Genomic DNA, 21,589 nt, shown 5'->3' with positions numbered 1-21,589 from the left:
ATATTACATATAATGTCCAGTAGCCTTTCAAGTGGCAGACAGGCCCACTTGGCTCCAGTTACAGCCTCCAGCAAAGTCACTTATATCAATGTCCATATAACACAGTGTTTTATCTTTGCCGGGTTTTAGCTGCTTCCGACTTGTTCTGCCACCACTCTGGCTTTACAGCTTCCCAGATGGGGGTCTCCAGCCCTTGTTCCTTCAAAGGCTACTGGTATGTGGTCTCACATCACATCCAGCCCTTGCCTTCCAGGACTCTTGCCTTCCAAGCCTCTGGGCCTCCAAGGCTACTGGGATCGCTTACACCTAAGGATCCAGCCTCCGCCTTTCAGGCTTCACCAGGCTTCAATAGGCCTCACTAGGCCTCACACTCTAGCGGTGTCCCACACGGGAACAGGCTTCACGCCTTACAAACCCTGTCTCAAAACTACCAGGGTTTATATATCTTCCAACGCACACAGGACCTGTGCTGATGTCACAGTCATGTGATCAGACATTCTGTGTGCACAGGACCTGTGCTATGTCACAGTCATATGACCAGTCACCTGAGGGGGAGGTACATGCTCAGCCAAAACTCATCCTGGACCATTACAGTAATCCCGCAAGCCGCTGCATTACACAAGGTAATAACAGAAAATGGACACCGCAATTATAGTATGGTGGATGTCATTTGCAGAGCCCCTGAGGTACCAGAACAGCAGAACAACCTTACAAGTTATCTTTGTAAATTGCACCACTCAGTGAATTCATCTTCCAATGTAGTAACTATTTTGGCCCAACAGGTGTTTCCAGAAGTAAACATTCAGTGGCTACAACATTGTGAAAATAGTGATGTATTTTAGTGCCAATACATTGTGCCCAGCTTGTGTTTCTGGAGACAAGTAGCCTGTTAATTAAGTAGTCGTTTTCCACGACCGCAATGCCAAACATGTGGATGCTAACTGCTTTCTGGGCAGGGCCATTTAGCTTTGGGAGAGTGGGTTTTGCTGTATTTTTTGTTTCTCTTCCAGAGCTTTTGTGTAACCAGTAATGTGGAAACCCCCTATTTTAACTTTGATGGGTGGCAGACCTACGTGAGGGTTTGTTCTTTGTGAGATGAGTTGACATTTATTATTGATACCAATGCTGAGTAAATAACTTTATTTTGCTTTTATGCTTATAAAATACTATACATTATTTTAAATCTAGTTTATTATATTATGTCTACTACTATCATTCTAGCAAGATACAAGTTACGAATAATATATATTTTGGTTATTTTTGTCTTTTGTATAAGAAGTCAGCTGGCATCTTCTCCTGAAGAACCAGTCATGGCATCTGGCTCATCTATGACTCTACAAACGCGTATAAATGACTTCATGGATGGCGTAAAGAAGAAAAAGGGAGAAAATCTTCAAAGAATTGAATTGCCACTTCCTGGAACCATGATAACAGATACAAAAACTTCTCTGGCTAGGAGACTCAGTATTGTTTCAGTTACTGGAGATGTTGTGTCTAAGGAAGATCTGCTGGGAAAATCATCTGATCTTCTGTTTAATACAAAAGATAAAACATGTGGCTCAGCAAACCCACAGTTTCCTAGACAGAGACGAGGTTCTCTTTTCAAGGAAAGGGCAGTATTTGATGAAGAAATCTATGCCCCAGACGGGCATCTCCGTACATTACACACAATGCCTGACACTATGGCTTCTCTGGAGGAAGCCAAAAATGCCAGATATATTAGACACAGAGTCAAACCAGAGTTTGAAAAAGAACTGACTTTTGGTGAAATATTTATGAAGGAGAATAACAGTGGTTTTCCCAATGAATGTGAAATGGACAATGCTAATAAAACTTTAAACTAGATTTAATTTGTTGTTTGATTACCAGACGTTATAAATCTTTGAACAATGAATGATGCCTTGACAATAAAGAGTCTTGAGGAAATATAACATTGTATGAATATTCCGTAAGTTCTAAAAAGCAATAAGCATCATTGTGTCTCATTTTCAGTAAGCAATTTTATTTTTTTGTGCCCCACATTGCTATTATTTTGTTTGCTTACAACTTCCACTTATTGTACAACTCTACAGAATATGCTGGCTTTATATACATAAAGGTTATTTTAAGTCAACAAAACAAATGTCATACTATTTTATTTACATATTATGTATAAATCTAGGGTATCACTCCATGACTTAAGTGACATGCATGACATTATTGGTTGACCAGGACTCCAGGAAAATTATGAGTGAAGGAGGTGGGGAAAAGGTAGTCAAAAGAGAGTGGTGATATTCAAAGATAAATAACTAAATTATCAACTCTTCCTGATTCCAATCATCAGACTATAGTCATAGTGATTTATACTTTGACTTAAGGACTTAATGTGGCACCCTGCTACACACAGGTACCACAGGACCCAAAAGGGTGCATGGACGGACTTCTCCACAAGAGTCCCTCATTACATAACAGACACCTCCAACCTTCCACCTCATACCACTAGAGGGAGCCCTGTTAAGGATATATATATTGGAGAGTGGAGTTAGGTAGTTAGAGTGTGCTGACACTTCAGATCAGTGAAGAAGCAGCACATGAGCTGCTGTGTGTTGAGGGCCCCGAGTGTGGCTGGAGGCAAGGAGAGAGGAGTTAAGGGGGCAGAGGAGCATCTAAAGCTCACCCCAGGACACAAGCCGGACACCAGGTTCACGCCTACAGGGTCCTCTACACCCAGTAGGGACAACTGGCATACCAGGAGGATTCCAGACCCCTGGTCAACCTGAAGCTATCATCATTTTACAGAACTAGGAACCACGAAGGCCCCAGCGTCCAGGGATAGTGGTAGCCAGAAAAAAGTTCTATTACCAAGCAGACAGGTGAGAGAGTGAAACAGTACGGAAGCTAGGCTTAGTTCCAGGCTGGCCAGAAGCTTTAGAGAGAGTAAGAAACAGACCAGGAGGCCTACTACCCACTCACTGTGGAGAGTCCAGAAGTGCACCCTTTCTACTAGGTACCATACCTGCCGTTACACCAGTAAAGGTACTGAAGCGAATCCCCTGTGTGCGTGTCCGTCATTCCCCCTGACCCGACCGGGCCACTTCTCACCTGAATCCCTTTCATAAATCCTGCCCCGGGGGCCCGCTCCACCTGTGGGGAGCAGAAACATCCCAGCTGCCATCCCATCACCCCCGGAGGTCTGCAGCAGCGCCTGTACTCATTACCGGGAACCACAGGTGGCGTCACGAGATAAACTCTTAGCAAAAGACTTTTAAAGAGTGACCCCAGGGTACGGGCCCGGGAGCCAACTGCTGTGACATCCCAAGAGGGTAAAGGCCCAGGTACCGAGTCCCCCCATATCCCCCTGGGCGAGTCATTAACATATAAAAGTAATTTATTATTGGAATTTTAATGGAGATCCTGAAGCAGGCACTGTATTAAGGGGTTCTCCTGCTGTCTGTATTACGCATGTGATGCGCCCCCTTGGCCATGGGGTACTCGGTGCCGGGCTGGTCGTTGCTGTGGCAGATATCACAGTGGCGGTTACCCGGTCCGTGACCCAGGGCGGTCAGTAAAAAGGGGATATTTACAGGGGATTTTATAGTTTTTATATATAGTTTGTGACGTCACCTGTGGTATGCGGCTATGTGGAGCCGCCGCTGCGGAGCAGGTCCTCTGGAGCTGATGCTAGTGCAGCTAAGCTGGTGTGGCTCTCCACAGGTAGAGCTTAGCTCCAGGGCAGTGTAGATGTAATAGGTGATGCTGGGCATTGTAGTGTAGGGGTGATGGTGCAGGTAAGGCCTGGACGCCTTTCTTGAGAACAATAAAATTACATCTTATGCTTAGTGATAGTTAATTAATCCAGGGATTTAATCTGACTGCCAGATTGGTGTCGGGAAGTGAATTTTTCCTCAATGATGTAAAGTGGCCTATACCGCATGTTTTTTTTTTTTGCCTTCCCCTGGACCAACGCTGCGGAATAGCTGCAGTGCACAAGAAATAGGCTGAACTGGATGGACGCTTGTCTTTTTTTGGCCTTATAAACTATGTAACTATGTAATAATCACAGAGACAGTGGAGTGCAGTCTTCCGAGTTTACTAACATTTAATAAGTTCCTCAGGTTACAGGTTCTGGACTGCAACCTCCCACGTCGTGCTGCGTTCACCAGGCAGGGGTTCAGCAATCCCTCAGGTAATTCAAGAGTGCCTGACAGGACCCCTTTCTATGTGCCTTCCTCAGTCATCTTCCTGCGCTGGCTCTCGCCCTCCTGCCCTGCGCCTCACAATCAGTGTCCCAATCCAGTAGCCTCGGGGCTTGTCGGGCGACCTGCAGTTCCCTGGACCCTCTGTGGCCAACTTTTCAGCGATATAATTGTGGATGTGGCCACTGCACCTTACAAGTACAGCAGCCTCCGGTTTCTAGCTGAGTCTTGTAGTTCTCCACTAGTTTAGGGGCCGGTCCCCTCTGCGGCTCAATCCCTCCACTGCCTGGCAGATTCGGGCGTATGGGTGGCTTCCAGCACTTCCCGTACCCCTGGGATCCCTTCTGTTCCTGGAGCCTTTCTCCTGCTCCCTCTCCTCTCTTATCTCCTTCTCCTGGGCCTCTCACTAGGCCCGCCTCCGGAGCAGAGCTCCTGCATAGCCTCTGCTCCCCTCACTTTCCTCCTCCAACTGATCACACTTCCCAAGATGGCTCCCTATTTTATACAGCTCCTTTCTTGTGCTCCTCTGAGTACGTCCTCCACCCACACCCACTACCTGGTTCCCCCTTACTTGGTTCCCCTTCACTCCAGCCAGGGACCAGGGACTGTGCTCTCCCTTAGGAGCAATCTCGCCCTGCCCTACTGAAGTGGACGTGTTGGATGCAGGTGTTAGAGTCCCGGGCAGCACTCTATCCTTACCTGAGAGTGGGATACCACACCTCTGGTTGAGATGCACCTCTGTGGCGACTGAACCCTCAGGGGCGCCACACATGTACTGAGGATAATTCTGCTAAGGGGTCATGTATGAATGGTACATTGTGTTGCATTGTGCTCATATATAGCGACAATTGAAGCCTTGCAGAGCTTCCAGCCTAATGGCTACATGAATAGTCTAAAGAGCCATGAAAATTATAATACTCACTATATATACTTCATCCAAAAGGTACAAGCGAACATAACACTTTAAAATGGATATATTTCACGATACGAGTAGTTAGACTTCACAATCATGGAGGTTAGTAATATAATCCTCAATGGGAAAAATACATGGCATTGTGTTGTCATGCAAGGTGTGGGAAAGACTTAGTGCAACACAAAGGGAAGAGGGAATGGGAGCCCAGACTCTAGGGAAAGGGGGGAGTGGAGACCTCCTAGGTAGTGTTGAGCCACCCCCGTAGTGTTCGAGTTCGGTTCGGTTCGTCGAACACCCGTGTGTTCGCCGAACTGTTCGTCGAACTGTTCGTCGAACACCTTCGAACACCGTTAAAACCAATGGCAGGCAAACAAAAACACATAGAAACACATAGAAAACACCTTCAAAGTTGTCCAAAAGCTGACAAACTGCTCAGAAGACATAACTAACACATGGAAAAGTGACAAGTACATATAGTCATGCGAAAATAAAAGAGGTGGAGGAGTAAAAGGAGGGGGAGACACAGATATAGGCATGTCATGCCCTTCTAAAATCCAAAAAGTGAGAAGCCGACACGGCCAGTCCGCTCCTGCCCGTGCCACCTCCGTGTCACCGGGTTTGTGCCAGAGCCGCGGTGAACCCTGATGGCCAGCCCCCCTCTCCCAATACTGGTGCCTGTCCGCTGGTGGGTCGAGCGAGCCCCCCTGTGGTGGAGGCAGCTCTAAGCTTTTTAATTTAAATTGTCTCTCTAATTTGAATGAATACACTTTAAATCCATTTACAAGGATCTATTGGAGGGCAAGTCTCATGCCAGCAGCCGCGTAATTCCAGCTCCAGTAGCGTCCACTAAAGCTGCTGCAGTTAAAAAGCTTTTATAAGGATCGAGCTCGGCTGTCCACCGCAAGGCATCCTACTGCCAGTCCCAGCCCCTATGCCTTGGGGTGCCTCCTGATGCTCTTCACTGAGTATCCCATGGTCCCGAAGCATTTCATTTTGAAAAAATTAAGTGTCTAAACTACAGGTGGTGTAGCTTGCTTAACAGCCGGGATAATCCGCTGACTAGCAGACACTGCTACTAGGCACAAAGTATTTCCTGGGCTAGATGCAGTTAAAAATTTGTAATTAGATACTCTCGTTGGATGCTGAGAAAGCATTCCATAGAGTCTCCTGACACGCCATATATGATTCTCTTAAAAAGCTTGGGGTAGGGGTCTAGGGGACCCTTTTATAGCCAAAATCACGGCCCTGTATCACAATACGTCACCTAGGCTGAAGATAAATGGAACTGTAGCACCCTGAGGGCTCGGTTGCTACAGAGGTATTGCACCTCACCCAGAGGTGTGATATCTCACTCTCAGGTAAGGATGGAGTGTGGATCAGGACCCGACACCTGCATGCATTACACCACATTACCGTGGGGCAGGGCGACCAATATGCCTCTGAGATGGGCACGACAGTCCCTGTCCCTGGCTGGAGTGGGGGGAGGGAACACTGAGGAAGGGGAACCCTGTAGTGCAGGAGCAGGGAAGAAGCAGTTCCTGGGTGCATTGAGAAGGGAGTATAAAAGGTGGGCACCATCTTAGTTCAGTGCAGAGAAGTCTGAGCAGAAGTGGCAGGGAGCAGGGGCTCTGCATGAGCTCTGCTCCGGAGGCGGGCCTAGTAACAGAGGCCCAGGCCTGGAAGAGGGAGAAGGAAGGAAGAGGAGCGGAGAAGGCTCCAGGAACGAGGAATGAAGGGATCCCAGGGGTGCAGACGGGCGAGTCGCCACCGCACGCCCGAATCCACCTGCGTGGAGGGGTCAGGCCAAAGGGGGAGACCGGTCCCCGAAACTAGTGGAGGCAGGAAACGACCCTCAGCTTGAAACTGGAGGCTGTGACATTTTATGTGGCGCAGCCCCTCGCTACACCCGCTAGGAAGGCACTACATAGGGTCAGGGAAACTGGCGCCAAGTTTACCAAGAGGAGGCCCGAGGCAGCCGGACAGAAGGGTTGGTAAGAAAGGCCAGACAAAGGACACACAAAGGGGGTCCTGTGAAGTGCTCCAAAGTTATCTGGGAGTTGTCTGAGCCCCTCACCTGGTGAGCACAGTACGACGTGGGCAGCCGTTACCTGCAGACGTGGTCTGGATAATAAGAACTGTGAGTAAAGGCCCTGGACTGCATCACTGACTCCGTGTCGTTACTGCTGCTGCCCTGCACCATCACCCCCATCCTCCGCATACACTGCCCTGAGGCTATACTCCTCCCGTGGGGAGTTATGCTACGCTCTGCTGCACCCACAACACCAGCCTCAGCGGTCTGCCCTGCAGCGGCGGTTCACTCTGACCGCAATCCACGGGTGGCGTAGTCGGACATTTAAACATCAAAACCACATAAATAGTTCCACCACTGGTTTGACCACCCTGAGCCACGGAACCGGGTCGCCGCCACGAAGACTACAACCACCAGCATCCACCAAAAAGGGTCCGGCTCCGGGTGTCCCAAGGCCCAGGGGGTGCATCAGAACATTTTCATCACCTTTCACAATCACCAATGGGACAAGGCAGGGATGTCCTCTGTCCCCTCTCTTATACATCCTAGTGACGGAGCACCTGCTCTCATCAATTCGCCATAACCCCAATATTAGGTGGATTGAGGTGGGAGGCACCAAGTACAAGTGCTCTCTATTTGCTGATGATGTCCTAGTATATATCAATCAATCACATATATCCATCCATGCTATTATGGCTGAAATAGATCACTTTGTTACATGGTCAAATTTTAAAATCAATGCAGCGAAGTCTGAGGCCCTCGATGTCTCCCTCCCCAAATCCATATAGGATTCCATCCAGTCCAACTTTCCCTTTGCCTGGCCCTCACAGGGTATCAAATACTTAGGAATTCCTATTCATAGAGACCTCTCCCATCTATGTTATCTTAATTTTGGGCCCTTTATTGAACAACTCCATACAGACCACGGTTGGCAAGTTAGAACTGTAAGATTCACTACGTGAACCACTGGTGTTTTGTGGAAAAGCACATGTACACTGCGTTCCAAATTATTATGCAAAAAGTGTTTAGGAGTGATAAGGGAAGAATTTGTTTGTTTGTCAGTTAAACTCATTGATGGTGATGTGTGTCAGGGCTCTTTATATCACTGTAAGCAATTGCAGACACCTGTGCTAATTAGTTTGGCAGGTGTGTCCAATGAAAGGCAAGACTACTTAAGAAGGCTGTCTCACATTATTAAGCAGCCTACATTTTCTGCCAAAATGGGAAAGAAAAAGGATGTGTCGGCTGCTGAGAAGCAACAAATTGTGGAGTGTTTAGGTCAAGGCATGACTACAATCAACATTGTGCGATGATCAGGATGAAGTGTCTTGGCAATCAAGAAGTATGTAGCTGATTCACAGTACACACGTGTGCGTGCTGATAAGGGCAAATTGAGGACTCTTTCCTACAGGCAATTACGTCAGGTTGAAAGAGCAGCGGCAAAAAAGCCTTGTCATAGCAGCAGACAAGTTTTTGAAGCTGCTTGTGCCTCCAACGTCCCCCGAACAACAAGATGCAGGGTCCTTCAGAGGTTTGCAGCTGTGCATACGCCATCCTGTCGACCTCCTCTATCCACTTCACACAAGCAGAAACGGCTCTAGTGGGCCAAACATTACATGAAGACTGATTTCAAAACTGTTTTGTTCACGGATGAGTGCCGTGCAGCGCTCGATGGTCCAGATGGATGGAGTGGAGGATGGCTGGTTGATGGACACCCCACGCAAACACGGCTACAGTGTTTTGGGCTGGAATCATGGGGAGAGAGATTGTCGGCCCCTTTAGGATCCCTGAAGGCGCTAAAGATGAACTCCATAATGTATGTGGATTTTCTCAAACAACACTTCCTGCCATGGTTCAAGAAGAAGAACCGTGTATTTCACAGCAAGATCATTTTTCTGCATGATAATGCACCATCTCATGCTGCACATAAAACATCTGCATCTCTGGCTGATATGGGCATAAAAGGGGACAAACTTATGGTGTGACCCCCATGCTCCCCTGACCTGTACCCCATTCAGAACCTTTGGATCATCATTAAAAGGAGTGTCTATGATGGCGGGAGGCAGTTCACATCTAAGCAACAGCTCTGGGAGGGTATTCTGTCCTCATGCAAAACAATTGAAGCAGAAACCATCCAAAACCTGACAAATTCAATGGACGAGAGAGTTCAGAAGCTCCTTTCGAACAAGGGGTCCTATGTGAAAATGTAACATCACCTAGAATAAAGTTTTGAGTTGAAAACTGTTTGATTTCAGTTTCTAACAACCTGCTAATGCTTATAATTTTAAAAATGACCATTTTTTTGGTCTTTATTAAAATGAAAAGGTTGATCGAAAAGTTTGGGGGATCTAAGAGTGTGGCAACCCCGTAGTCATGATTACTTCGAATTCTGACAATATGAGGGTCATGCTGCAGGTAGTGCAGCAAGAAGGCACTTATGTGTCTTGCGCATCTCGGAGCCCCAAAATTATTTTCCGGGCTAGATGCAGCTAAAAATTATTATTAATTTTAAATCTGGTGAAGCTTTAGTATAGATGGCCTAATAGGATCAGTGCTGCACACTGCTACAAAGACCAAATTATTTTCCAGCCAAGATACAGATAAACATGATTAGTAATTTGAAAGCTTAAAACGGTTGGTAGGGTGATTTTAACCAATCATCAAGCTTTTACTCTCCCCAGGATGACACAGGGGTAGAAAAGTCGTTTCGGATCCATGATTTGTTCATCTTTATGAACGTGAGTCTGTCTACATTATCAGTGGAGAGCCGCGTGCGCTTATCTGTCAGCACACCACCAGCAGCGCTGAACACACGTTCAGACAGAACGCTGGCTGCGGGGCATGACAAGATCTCCAAGGCGTAAGTGGCTAGCTCCGGCCATTTATCCAGATTGGAAGCCCAAAAAGAGCAAGGGTCCAGTGACACAGTCGTGGCTTCAATGTTTACTTGGAGATACTCCTGTACCATCATCTCTAGGCGTTGACTATGTGTCAGACTTCTTGTCTCCTGTGGCCTTGCAAAGGATGGGCTAAAAAAGTGGTGAAATGATTCCGCAAAATTGATGTTACCAGCAGATACTGTGGTTCTGTTAAGGTTTGAGTGCTGAACACTTGACGGTCCCACGGTTGGCAAGTTGGAACTGTGAGATTCACTACGTGCACCACTGGTATTTTGTGGAAAAGCACATGTAAGATTCTGCAACAGTCTCTGCTGATACTCCTGCATGCGTGCATCCCTTTCTATGGCAGGAATAATTTCTGCAAATTTACTTTTGTACCGGGGGTCTAACAGTGTGGCAACCCAGTAGTCAGGATTATTTCTAATTCTCACAATTCGAGGGTCATGTTGCAGGTAGTGCAGCAAGAAGGCACTCATGTGTGTTGCGCATCCAGGAGCACCAAGTCCCTGTTGTGTTGGTGGCGAGGTAACAATCATGCTTCCTTCCTCTGTCCTCTCCCCCCAACCTCGCACAACAGAAATGTGATCAAGGTCTCCCTCATCTGATGAGTCTTTCATCAGTTCGTCCTCCACTTCTTCCTGGGCTCCTGCACCTTCCTCACTAGTTTGGCTGCTACCATGCGCCCTGGTAAAACCATCTCCCCCACCCTCACATGCCTGCCGCCTTGGTGCTGCCGACCGTCTGGACCTTGCAGATGTTAGCCCTTCCGCATACAACTCCTCCTCCTCTACTTCCTCCACCTCCTCTTGTGCCACCACCTGACTCCGAATTCTGTTTAACATGTGCTCCAACATGTAAATCACCGGAATAGTCATGCTGATAATGGCATCGTCAGCACTAAACATCTTCGTCGCCATTTCAAAACTGTGCAGAAGGGTGCATAGGTCCCTGATCTGAGACCACTCCTCCAGCGTGATTTGCCCCACCTCTGAATCTCGTTGACCCAGGCTATACGTCAGAACGTATTGCACCAGGGCTTGTCGGTGCTGCCACAGTCGCTGCAACATGTGCAGAGTTGAATTCCACCGGGTAGGCACATCGCATTTTAGCCGGTGAAGTGGCAGGCCCAACGACTTCTGTAGAGATGTAAGTCGCTGAGCTGTGGGATGCGAACGGCGGAAGTGAGCACACAGCGACCGTGCCCTCTGCAGAAGGCCATCTAGTCTGGGATAGTGGGCTAAAAATTTCTGGACAACCAGGTTCAACACGTGAGCCATACAAGGCACGTGTGTGACATTGCCCCGGCGAAGGGCCGCACCCAGGTTTGCAGCATTGTCGCACACGGCCTTCCCTGGTTTCAGGTCCAGTGGAGACAACCATTCATGAAATTGGTTCTCCAGAGCTGACCACAACTCCTCAGCTGTGTGACTCACATTTACCAGACATTTCAATGTAAAAACCGCCTGATGACGTTGAGCCCTACTGCCAGCATAGTAAGGAGGTGTGCAGGATCCCTTCTGCGCAGTTAGAAAGCTTGTGGCATGACCAGACAGGCTTTGGGTGCAGGTGGAAGACCGAGAGGAGGTTGAGGAGGCAGAAGCAGTGGAGGAACTTTGACATAAAGAGGATTGACGCACAACTCGTGGGGACGGCAAGACTTGGACAGCAGCCTCTTGTCCTGCTGTCACCATAGTTACCCAGTGCCCAGTCAGCGACATGTAACGCCCCTGTCCATGCCTACTCGTCCAAGTGTCTGTGGTGAAATGCACCCTGTCACACACAGAGTTTCTCAAAGAAGCGGTGATGTTGTGTGCGACATGCTGGTGGAGCGCAGGCACACCTTTCTTTGAGAAGTAGTGCCGACTGGGCATCTGGTACTGGGGCACTGCGACGGACATAAGGTCTCGAAAATCCTCTGTGTCCACCAGGCGGAAAGGCAGCATTTCTGTAGCCAAGAGCTTGCAGATGGTGAAATTCAACCTCTTAGCTTTCTCATGGCTAGGAGGAAATGGTCTTTTACTTGTCCACATCTGAGGGACCGAGGGCTGGCTATTGTGCTTAGACGGGGTTGATAAGGGTGTCCCCGGCAAACTGCCGGTCTGTGAGGAAGATGCAGGCGGACATGTTAGGTTGCCTTGATCTAAAGGTGGTGCTATCGATGTCGGACAGCGCTCAACACCAGCTGGTGTTACCACCTCCAAAGAAAATGATGACCTGCTAATCACGCTGGCTGTTGCGGGTAAAGAGGTGGCAGGTCTGCGCCCCAAAACAGGTGTGACTGCTGTCCCCCCAGTCACAGAGGATGAAGAGGCCGCGGATGCACAAGATATGGCAGACGGTGGTTGGCCCGGCCGGCTAGGCCGCATTGTAGCACACTGAGCTTCCCACTGCAACTTATGCTTCATGTCCATGTGCCGGTTCATGCATGAAGTACTCAAACTTAGCTTTTTCTGACAAATGTTACAGATAACACGAGTTGGGTCATCTTTATCGATCTGAAAAAATGCCCAGGCTATGCAAGGCTTAGCACCCATGCGACCTGAAGAGCCACCACGACTTGTGGTGAGAGGCAGAGTTGTGTTTGAGGATGCAGTTGTTGACGTGCTTCCAGTACTACGTCTCTGTCCAGGAAGGCGCAACCTGACCTCGTCGTCACTAGCATCTTCCTCCAGCTCCTCTGCTGACCTCATCTCTTGGCTGACTGTGGGTTGACAGTAAGTGGGATCTCCAACCTCATCATCATCACCCTGTGCGTTATCACACCCGTCGTCCTCAGAGCCAACCTGTTCCTGCCCTGACAAAAAACTAAAGTTGTCGCTCCAATCAGGTATTTGAGTCTTATCATCGTCTTCCTCATTGTCTCCACCAACAGGAGTTACAGTTTGGGAATGAGGGTTTACATTATGGTCAGAACCTTCTGCGTCTGGTCCTGGATCCGACTCATAAAGATTCTGGGCATCAGTGCAGATCATTTCCTCGTCTGGATTCACAGAAGCGCTGGAGTCGACCTCTGATTCCCAGGCTATAGTATGAGTAAACAGCTCTGCAGACTCAACCATCTGTTCTACCTCATACTCAGACGGGCAGCTGGAGATTTGGGAGCTGTGAGGAAGCAAGTGTGATTGGGGTGACACCTTTGAGGACTGGAGTATTTGTGATGTTGAAGTTGATGTGGAGGAGAGCCCACTTAAAGGAGCACTTGATATCCGTTGAAGCACCTGCTGTTTTTGTGCCTCATCTGGAATTTGTAGCGATTGGCGTGGCCGTAAGAAAGGGATCTTATCACATTGTCCGCTAAAAGAAGTAGACATTTTAGTTTGGCTGGAAGATGGTCTTTCTTCTGCAGATGTTACTGTTGCTTTAACACCTACCCCACGGACACAACCTTTTTTCCCATTCCCAACACGCCTATTCCCCTTTCCACCAGCAGCAGGCCTTTTTCCACTCATTTTGTGGGTTAACTAATTCACAACTCTGGAGTTGTTTGCACAAAAAAACAATGGATGGGAACCGAGCAGAGCTGAGTGGCCAAACTGTGGTATTAGGCCAAAACTATTGGCTGGGTTAGATGCAGAAAAAAATTATATTCAATTTGCAACCTGATGGAGGTCTGTATAGATGGATTAATAGAACAAGTCCCACACACAGCTAGAAGCCCAATATTTTTTCAGAGGTAGATGCAGAAAAAAATATATTCAGTTTGCAACCTGATGGAGGTCAGTATAGATGGACTAATACAACAAGTCCCACACACAGCTAGAAGCCCAATATTTTTTCAGAGGTAGATGCAGAAAAAAATATATTCAGTTTGCAACCTGATGGAGGTCTGTATAGATGGATTAATAGAACAAGTCCCACACACAGCTAGAAGCCCAATATTTTTTCAGAGGTAGATGCAGAAAAAAATATATTCAGTTTGCAACCTGATGGAGGTCTGTATAGATGGATCAATAGAACAAGTCCCACACACAGCTAGAAGCCCAATATTTTTTCAGAGCTAGATGCAGAAAAAAATATATTCAGTTTGCAACCTGATGGAGGTCTGTATAGATGGATTAATAGAACAAGTCCCACACACAGCTAGAAGCCCAATATTTTTTCAGAGCTAGATGCAGAAAAAAATATATTCAGTTTGCAACCTGATGGAGGTCTGTATAGATGGATTAATAGAACAAGTCTCACACACAGCTAGAAGCCCAATATTTTTTCAGAGGTAGATGCAGAAAAAAATATATTCAGTTTGCAACCTGATGGAGGTCAGTATAGATGGACTAATACAACAAGTCCCACACACAGCTAGAAGCCCAATATTTTTTCAGAGGTAGATGCAGAAAAAAATATATTCAGTTTGCAACCTGATAGAGGTCAGTATAGATGGACTAATACAACAAGTCCCACACACAGCTAGAAGCCCAATATTTTTTCAGAGGTAGATGCAGAAAAAAATATATTCAGTTTGCAACCTGATGGAGGTCTGTATAGATGGATTAATAGAACAAGTCCCACACACAGCTAGAAGCCCAATATTTTTTCAGAGGTAGATGCAGAAAAAAATATATTCAGTTTGCAACCTGATGGAGGTCTGTATAGATGGATTAATAGAACAAGTCCCACACACAGCTAGAAGCCCAATATTTTTTCAGAGGTAGATGCAGAAAAAAATATATTCAGTTTGCAACCTGATGGAGGTCAGTATAGATGGACTAATACAAAAAGTCCCACACACAGCTAGAAGCCCAATATTTTTTCAGAGGTAGATGCAGAAAAAAAATATATTCAGTTTGCAACCTGATGGAGGTCTGTATAGATGGATTAATAGAACAAGTACCACACACAGCTAGAAGCCCAATATTTTTTCAGAGGTAGATGCAGAAAAAAATATATTCAGTTTGCAACCTGATGGAGGTCTGTATAGATGGATTAATAGAACAAGTCCCACACACAGCTAGAAGCCCAATATTTTTCAGAGGTAGATGCAGAAAAAAATATATTCAGTTTGCAACCTGATGGAGGTCTGTATAGATGGATTAATAGAACAAGTCCCACACACAGCTAGAAGCCCAATATTTTTTCAGAGGTAGATGCAGAAAAAAATATATTCAGTTTGCAACCTGATGGAGGTCTGTATAGATGGATTCATAGAACAAGTCCCACACACAGCTAGAAGCCCAATATTTTTTCAGAGCTAGATGCAGAAAAAAATTATATTCAATTTGCAACCTGATGGAGGTCAGTATAGATGGACTAATAGAATGATGCTATGCCCAAAAGATTTTACTTCACTAGGTGCAGTAAAAAAATTGGTATTCTATACACAGGTGGTATATCTTGCAACACAGATAGGCTACTCCACTGACTAACACACTCTGCAATAGGCCAAAAAGGATTAGCTTTGCTAGATTCAGCCAAATGCTGTGAAAAAAACTTGCACAGCACTGGCACAGACCTGCCTGGCAAAAACTGATAGGAACTGATGTAACCTAGTCCTGAAAAGGACTCCAATTACAATTAGTCTTTACTCCCACAATCTATCTATTTAAGAGCACAGACCTGCCTGATTAAAGTCGTAGGAAATGCTGTAACCTAGTCCTTAAAAGGACTGCAATCACAACTATTCCCTACTCCCAAGCTATCTGTAGATTTGTGCGAAAATTGGCTTGAAATTAACAAGGTATAGCGCACACAGCAACAGCGGTGCCGTCTAACACGCAGCTGCAGCAGTGAGAAAATGGTGGCGACGGGGAAAATGGCTTGGTCTTATAGGGCAAGGACATGTGACATACACTGCCAATGACACATGCCCTTGCTTGTGTGAAAAAAAGCACTTCGCTCCGTGTGTGCGCTGCTGATAGGCTGACAGATTGCACCTCCCCACTGCAAATGCGGGAAAGAGAAAAAAAAATGGAGATCTTCATTGTTCCTGCAGAGATCCATCCCCTGCCCCTCCCCCCACCCCGCTGTACACTCAAACTGCGTATTAACATTAATTTTCATCATTACTGAGAAAAAATCCAGTTATGATTTTGGTGCACGAACAGTTATCGAACATAACCTCGAACAGCCGAATTTTTCTCAAATTGTTCGTGTTCGCCGAACGGCTCGAACACCGCCCAAAACAGCTCGAATTTGAGATTGGCGAACAGTTCGAGTAGAACAACGCTCATCTCTACTCCTAGGCTGATCTGATATCACCCTGTCTCCACTGACATCCCTACATTGGTTCTTCACCAATCGCCGCATGCGAACCTCATCCTGTTTTTACCTGATGTTTTACCCTGGCTAGGGAAGGGAGGGGATGAGTGCTAGTCGACCCCCACTGACAACTAAAGACAACAAGGGGGAACAAACAAGGGAATATAGCTTAGATTTTAGTCGACTTCAGAGAGATGAACATGAACACCCGTCCTTGTAGCATCAAAGAGGAGGAAGTAATGCACTTGCTCCAAGCCTTCACAGAGGGTCATGTGAGTATAGCCGGCACCTGCCTCTAGCAAACAGCAGGTATTTATATACACAGGCCAGAGTGTTAATTAGCAAGAGGAAGGTTGCCGCTGGGTCATAGAGAGACAGCTTCTAAGGAGGTGTCTGTAATGCCAAACGAAGAGGTCTCCTGCAACCAACTGCAGAGTGACTGTCTGTCACTTCTGACACACCCGTGACGCTACGAATGGCCTCCGGACCCTCAGGACTGGTTTTATCAGGATAAGAGGTGTGGAATGACCGAGCCAACCTGGGAGCATTCACCTCTGATGCTGAAACCCACATCCTCTCCTCTGGACCGTAACCCTTTCAGTGCACAAAGTATTGTAGAGAACAATGTTAGAGGCAAGAATCTACAATTCTTGAAATATGGAACTCCAGATTACAATCAACCATTACTGTGGGCAGTGGTAGAAGTGAGGGCTCAAGAGGTTCCACATACTTCTTGAGTAAGGACCTGTGGAACACGTTGTGGACCTTAAGGGCCTGAGGAAGTTCAAGACTAAACGCTGCTGGGTTAATGAATGGTGGTTATTTTATAGGGACCAATAAACCTGGGTCCCAGGTTTCAAGAAGGAACTTTCAATCTTATATTCCTGGTAGACAACCACACAAAGTCATTCTCATTCAGGTCTGGACCTGGCAAGCGTTTTCTATCAGCCATACATTTACACCTGTCTCCCATGATCTTTAAATTACTCAGAACACCCCACCACACCTAGGAGAGCGACAAAGCAGACCGTTCCTCCTCAGGACCTCCCGAAGCTCCTCCTCCCCTAAAGGTACCAAACTGTGGGTGGTAACCATATGTAACAAAAAACGGTGACCTGCCAAGTGGATTCTTGTCGATGATTATTAATGGCAAATTCTGCCAGCTGTAAGTAGGATGCCAAATCCTCATGATTTTCGGAGACGAAACACCTGAGGTAGGTCTCCAAATTCTGATTGACACGTTTGGTTTGTCCATCCGGCTGAGGGTGGAAGGCAGAGGAAAAGGACATCTGTACCCCAGTCGAGAACAGAATGCCTTCCAGAACTTGGAAACAAATTTGGTCCCCTGATCTGACACCACAACGCAGAGAAACCTGTGAAGCTTCATGATCTCATTTATGAACACCTGAGCAAGTGTCTTCGCATTTGGAAGTGCAGGTAATGTGACGAAGTGAACCATTTTACTAAGCCTATCTACAGCCACCAAAACCACCGTTTTGCCTGCAGAAACAGGTAGGTCAGTAATAAAATCCATGAACAAGTGTGTCCATGGCCTACTAGGGATAGGTAGCAGAAGAAGAGTACAAGACGGACGGGTATGCGAAACCTTAGAATGCGTGCAAATACTACAAGCAACTACATGTTCAATCACATCCCGAAGCAACCCCGGCCACCAAAAACGACAAGAGAGGAGGTCCGCGGTTGCCTTACCACCTGGATGCCCAGCAAGCAAAGAGTTAGGATGTTCTTTAATCATTCTGAGGCACAGATTAGATGGTCCAAATATCCTTCCTGAAGGGCTGGAGGCAGGGGCGCCCCCCTGAGCCTCCAGCCTCTAGTTCAGGATACAGTGCCGAAATGACTACCCCTTTCTGTAATATCGGGGCAGGGTTCTCATGTTCGTTCACCACCACCAGGGAAGCTCTGGGACAAACCATCAGCCTTAACATTTTGACCCCTAGACGAAAAGTGTCAACAACATTGAACCTAGTAAAAATCAGGGACCATCTGGCTTGCCTAGGGTTGAGACATTTAGATGACTGGAGATATGACAGGTTCTTATGATCAGTAATAACAGTAACAGGATGGACAGCCCCCTCCAACCAATGTTGCCATTCTTCGAATGCCAATTTGATTACCAAAGTTCTCTATTACCCACGTCATAATTTCTCTCAGCCAAAGACAATTTTTTAGAAAAGAAGGCGCATGAACGCCATTTACCAGGTGACAGACCCTGAGACAACACAGCCCCAACCCCCACATCTGACGCATCAACCTCCACAATAAAGTGTCGGGAAACATCGGGTTGACTGAGTATAGGTGCAGTGGCAAAATGATTCTTTAAGGAAGAATTAGCCTGGAGGGAGGCATCTGACCATTTAGAAAAATCAGATCCCTTTTTAGTCATATCAGCAAGGGGTTTCGCAATTACTGAGTAATTTTGATGAATTTCCGGTAAAAATTAGTAAAGTTCAGAAAACGTTGTAGAGCCTTCAGGTTCTCGGGACAGACCCAATCAATGACTGCACGGATCTTCTCCGGATACATCCGAAAACCCGAAGATGACAAGTACTCCAAAAACTGCACCTCCTGAACATTGAAAACACATTTTTCCAGATTGGCATAAAGTTTCTTATCCCTTAATATCTGGAGCAGCTGGTTAACATGCCTACGATGTGTCTCGAAATAAGATGAGTAAACCAAATATAGTCCAGGTAGACCACCACAAACCCCCCCACCAAATGATGGAAAATATAATTTATGAAATGCTGGAATACCGCAGGTGCATTGGTCAAACCAAAAGGCATAACCAGACTCTCGAAATGCCCTTCAGGGGCATTGAACGCTGTTTTCCATTCGTTCCCTTCTCTGATTCTAACCAGATTGTAGGCTCCCCTTAAATCCAACTTGGAGAATATCTTAGCTCCTACAACCTGGCTGAACAAATAAGGAAACAGAGGAAGAGGGTATGAATTACGGATGGCAATTTGATTTAATTCCCGGAAATCAAAACAGGGACGTAGACCGCCATCTTTTTTCTTCAAAAAGAAGAACTCTGCCGCCACGGGTGAAGATGAGAATCTGATATGTCCCATCTCCAGACTTTCCGCAATGAAATCCTTCATGGCTTGTCTTTCAGGTCCAGAAAGATTATGCAGTCTGGACTTCGGTAGTTTAGCTCCGGGAGTCAGGTTAATAGGACAGTCATATGCAAGATGAGGAGGAAAATCCTGACACCCCCTCTGAAAAAAAACGTCCTCAAAACCAGACAGAAAAGCAGGTAATATTTCTGTAGAGACAATAGCAAGAGAAATATCTAAACAGTTCTCATGGCAGTAATCTCCCCATTCAATAATCTCCCTGGTTTGCCAATCCACCAACAGATTATGTTTCACAAGCCAGAGAAGACCCAAAACAATAGGTGTGGGAAGACTGTCAAGGACATAGCAAGGGATTATTCCACAATGAACTGACCCCACCCTCAGTTTTACATTATGTACAATCTTAGTAAATGCTTTCTGTGCAAGTGGCGCTGAGTCAATGGCAAAGATGGAAATAGGTTTAGCTAAAGTGCAGCAAGCAAGACAATGAGTTTTCACAAACTCAGCATCAACCATGCTGACTCCGGCTCCACTGTCAACAAACACAAAATTTTTCTCGGTTTTGCTCTCTAGCACCACCTCTGCTGTCAGGGAAAACCCAGAACTGCAGGTTTGCAACAAATGCAACCCTTGTTTATCCAACTCCAGATTACAAAGAGTTAATTGAGTCTCCTTTTGTTTAGGAATTGAAGGACAGGTCCCAATAAAATATCCTTTTTTCCCACAAAAAAAAACATACACCTTTTTTCTTTTGAATCTCTTGGGAAATGTATGATTCAGAGACACCCCTTAACTGCATAGGTTCCTTCACCTCCCCTACTGGTTCACTGCCAGACTGCTCCCCTGGCAGAGATATGTAACCCTGACAAGAAAGCCCCGGAGAAGGTGGTCTTACCCGCCTATCCTGTATGGCCAATGACACGGCAGCCTCTAAGGACTGAGAGATTTCATATACTGCCAAGGCATCTTTCAACCTTTCAGTAAGACAGTCACAAAATTTACTTCTAAGGGCAGTGTCATTCCATTTGGAATCCGTTGCCCATCTACGAAATTCCGAACTGTACGCCTCTACTGACCGATTGCCCTGCTGAAGGCAACGTAGCCTAGACTCAGCTAAGCTGACTCAATCAGGGTCATCCCAGAGCCCTGAAAAACTCCTCTACAGACTGGACACAAACCGAATCCTGTGGTAAAGAAAACACCCAAGATTGGGGATCTCCCTGCAGTAAAGAGATCACAATTCCAACCCGCTGCTCCTCTTTTCCGGAGGCGTAAGGATGAAGTTTAAAATCTAGTTTGCAGGCCTCCTTGAATACAAAAAACTTGTCCCTACCTCCTGAAAACCTGTCCGGGAGGGCATTCTTGGGTTCAGGCTGGACAGGCCTACCTGCAGAGAACTCCACATTAGCGACCTGTAGCCACTGATGTTGTTGTTGAATCTCACAGCGGAGGTAAATCACCTCCAGAGACAGACTGCGCAGCCATTCTGCGAGCTCTGCAACAGAACCCATGCCAAGGGAGAAAAGAAAAAATTTCAACGCCCAAAAAAATCCCACACAAAGAAAAAAAAACAAAGTGTTAGGTTTTTTTTTCTTTTCAAAATGTGCAGGGCTGGCTATAATGTCAGACAAGGTGTGAGAAAGACTTATTGCAACACAAAGGGAAGAGGGAAAGGGAGTCCAGACTCTAGGGAAAGGGGGAGGTGGAGACCTCCTAGGCTGATCTGATATCACCCTGTCTCCACTAACGTCCCTATATTGGTATTTCACCAATCGCCACACACAAACCTCGCCCTGTCTTTCCCTGGCGTTTGTCCCTGGCTAGGGAAGGGAGGGGATGAGCGCTAGTTGATCCCCACTGACAACTAAAGACAACAAGGGGGAACAAACAAGGGAAGATAGCTTAGCTTTTAGTCAACTTCAGAAAGATGAACACCCGTCCTCATAGCACCAGAGAGGAAGAAGTTATGTACTTGCTCCAAGCCTTCACAGGGGGTCAGGTGAGTATAGCCGGCACCTCCCTCTAGCAAATAGCAGGTATTTATACAACCAGGCCAGGGTGTTAATTAGCAAGAGGAAGGTAGCCACTGGGTCCTAGAGAGACAGCTTCTAAGAAGTTGTCTGTAATACCAAACAAAGAGATCTCCTGCAACCAACTGCAGGGCGACTGTCTGTCACTTCTGATACACCCGTGACATGTGTTTGGAAAAATAGGAATTATATTAATAGATTTCAAAATTACAGAGCAAAGAATAGAAGACTATGCAAACTGTAAAACAA

The 21,589-nt window shown here is 46.5% G+C and overlaps 1 protein-coding gene across 3 annotated transcripts in view; it reads left to right on the top strand.

The window, feature by feature from the left end:
- CCDC190 (coiled-coil domain containing 190) overlaps positions 1-2,041 on the top strand; it is a 57,802-nt gene extending 55,761 nt beyond the window's left edge. Inside the window, exon 4 of one of the 3 annotated variants that reach the window (XM_073642568.1) lies at positions 1,277-2,041. In XM_073642568.1, the coding sequence (XP_073498669.1) occupies positions 1,277-1,844 (568 nt within the window). In that variant the 3' untranslated portion in view covers positions 1,845-2,041. The remainder of the gene's footprint in view (positions 1-1,276) is intronic. The other 2 variants (XM_073642569.1, XM_073642567.1) reach the window with 2 other exon arrangements.
- Positions 2,042-21,589: the final 19,548 nt, after the last annotated feature.

This window comes from Phyllobates terribilis, unplaced genomic scaffold (assembly GCF_046119375.1).
Source record: "Phyllobates terribilis strain yellow unplaced genomic scaffold, ASM4611937v1 Scaffold_8__6_contigs__length_399053987, whole genome shotgun sequence".
In the NCBI taxonomy this organism is placed as follows: domain Eukaryota; kingdom Metazoa; phylum Chordata; class Amphibia; order Anura; family Dendrobatidae; genus Phyllobates; species Phyllobates terribilis.
This window is presented reverse-complemented; position numbering and strand designations above follow the sequence as displayed.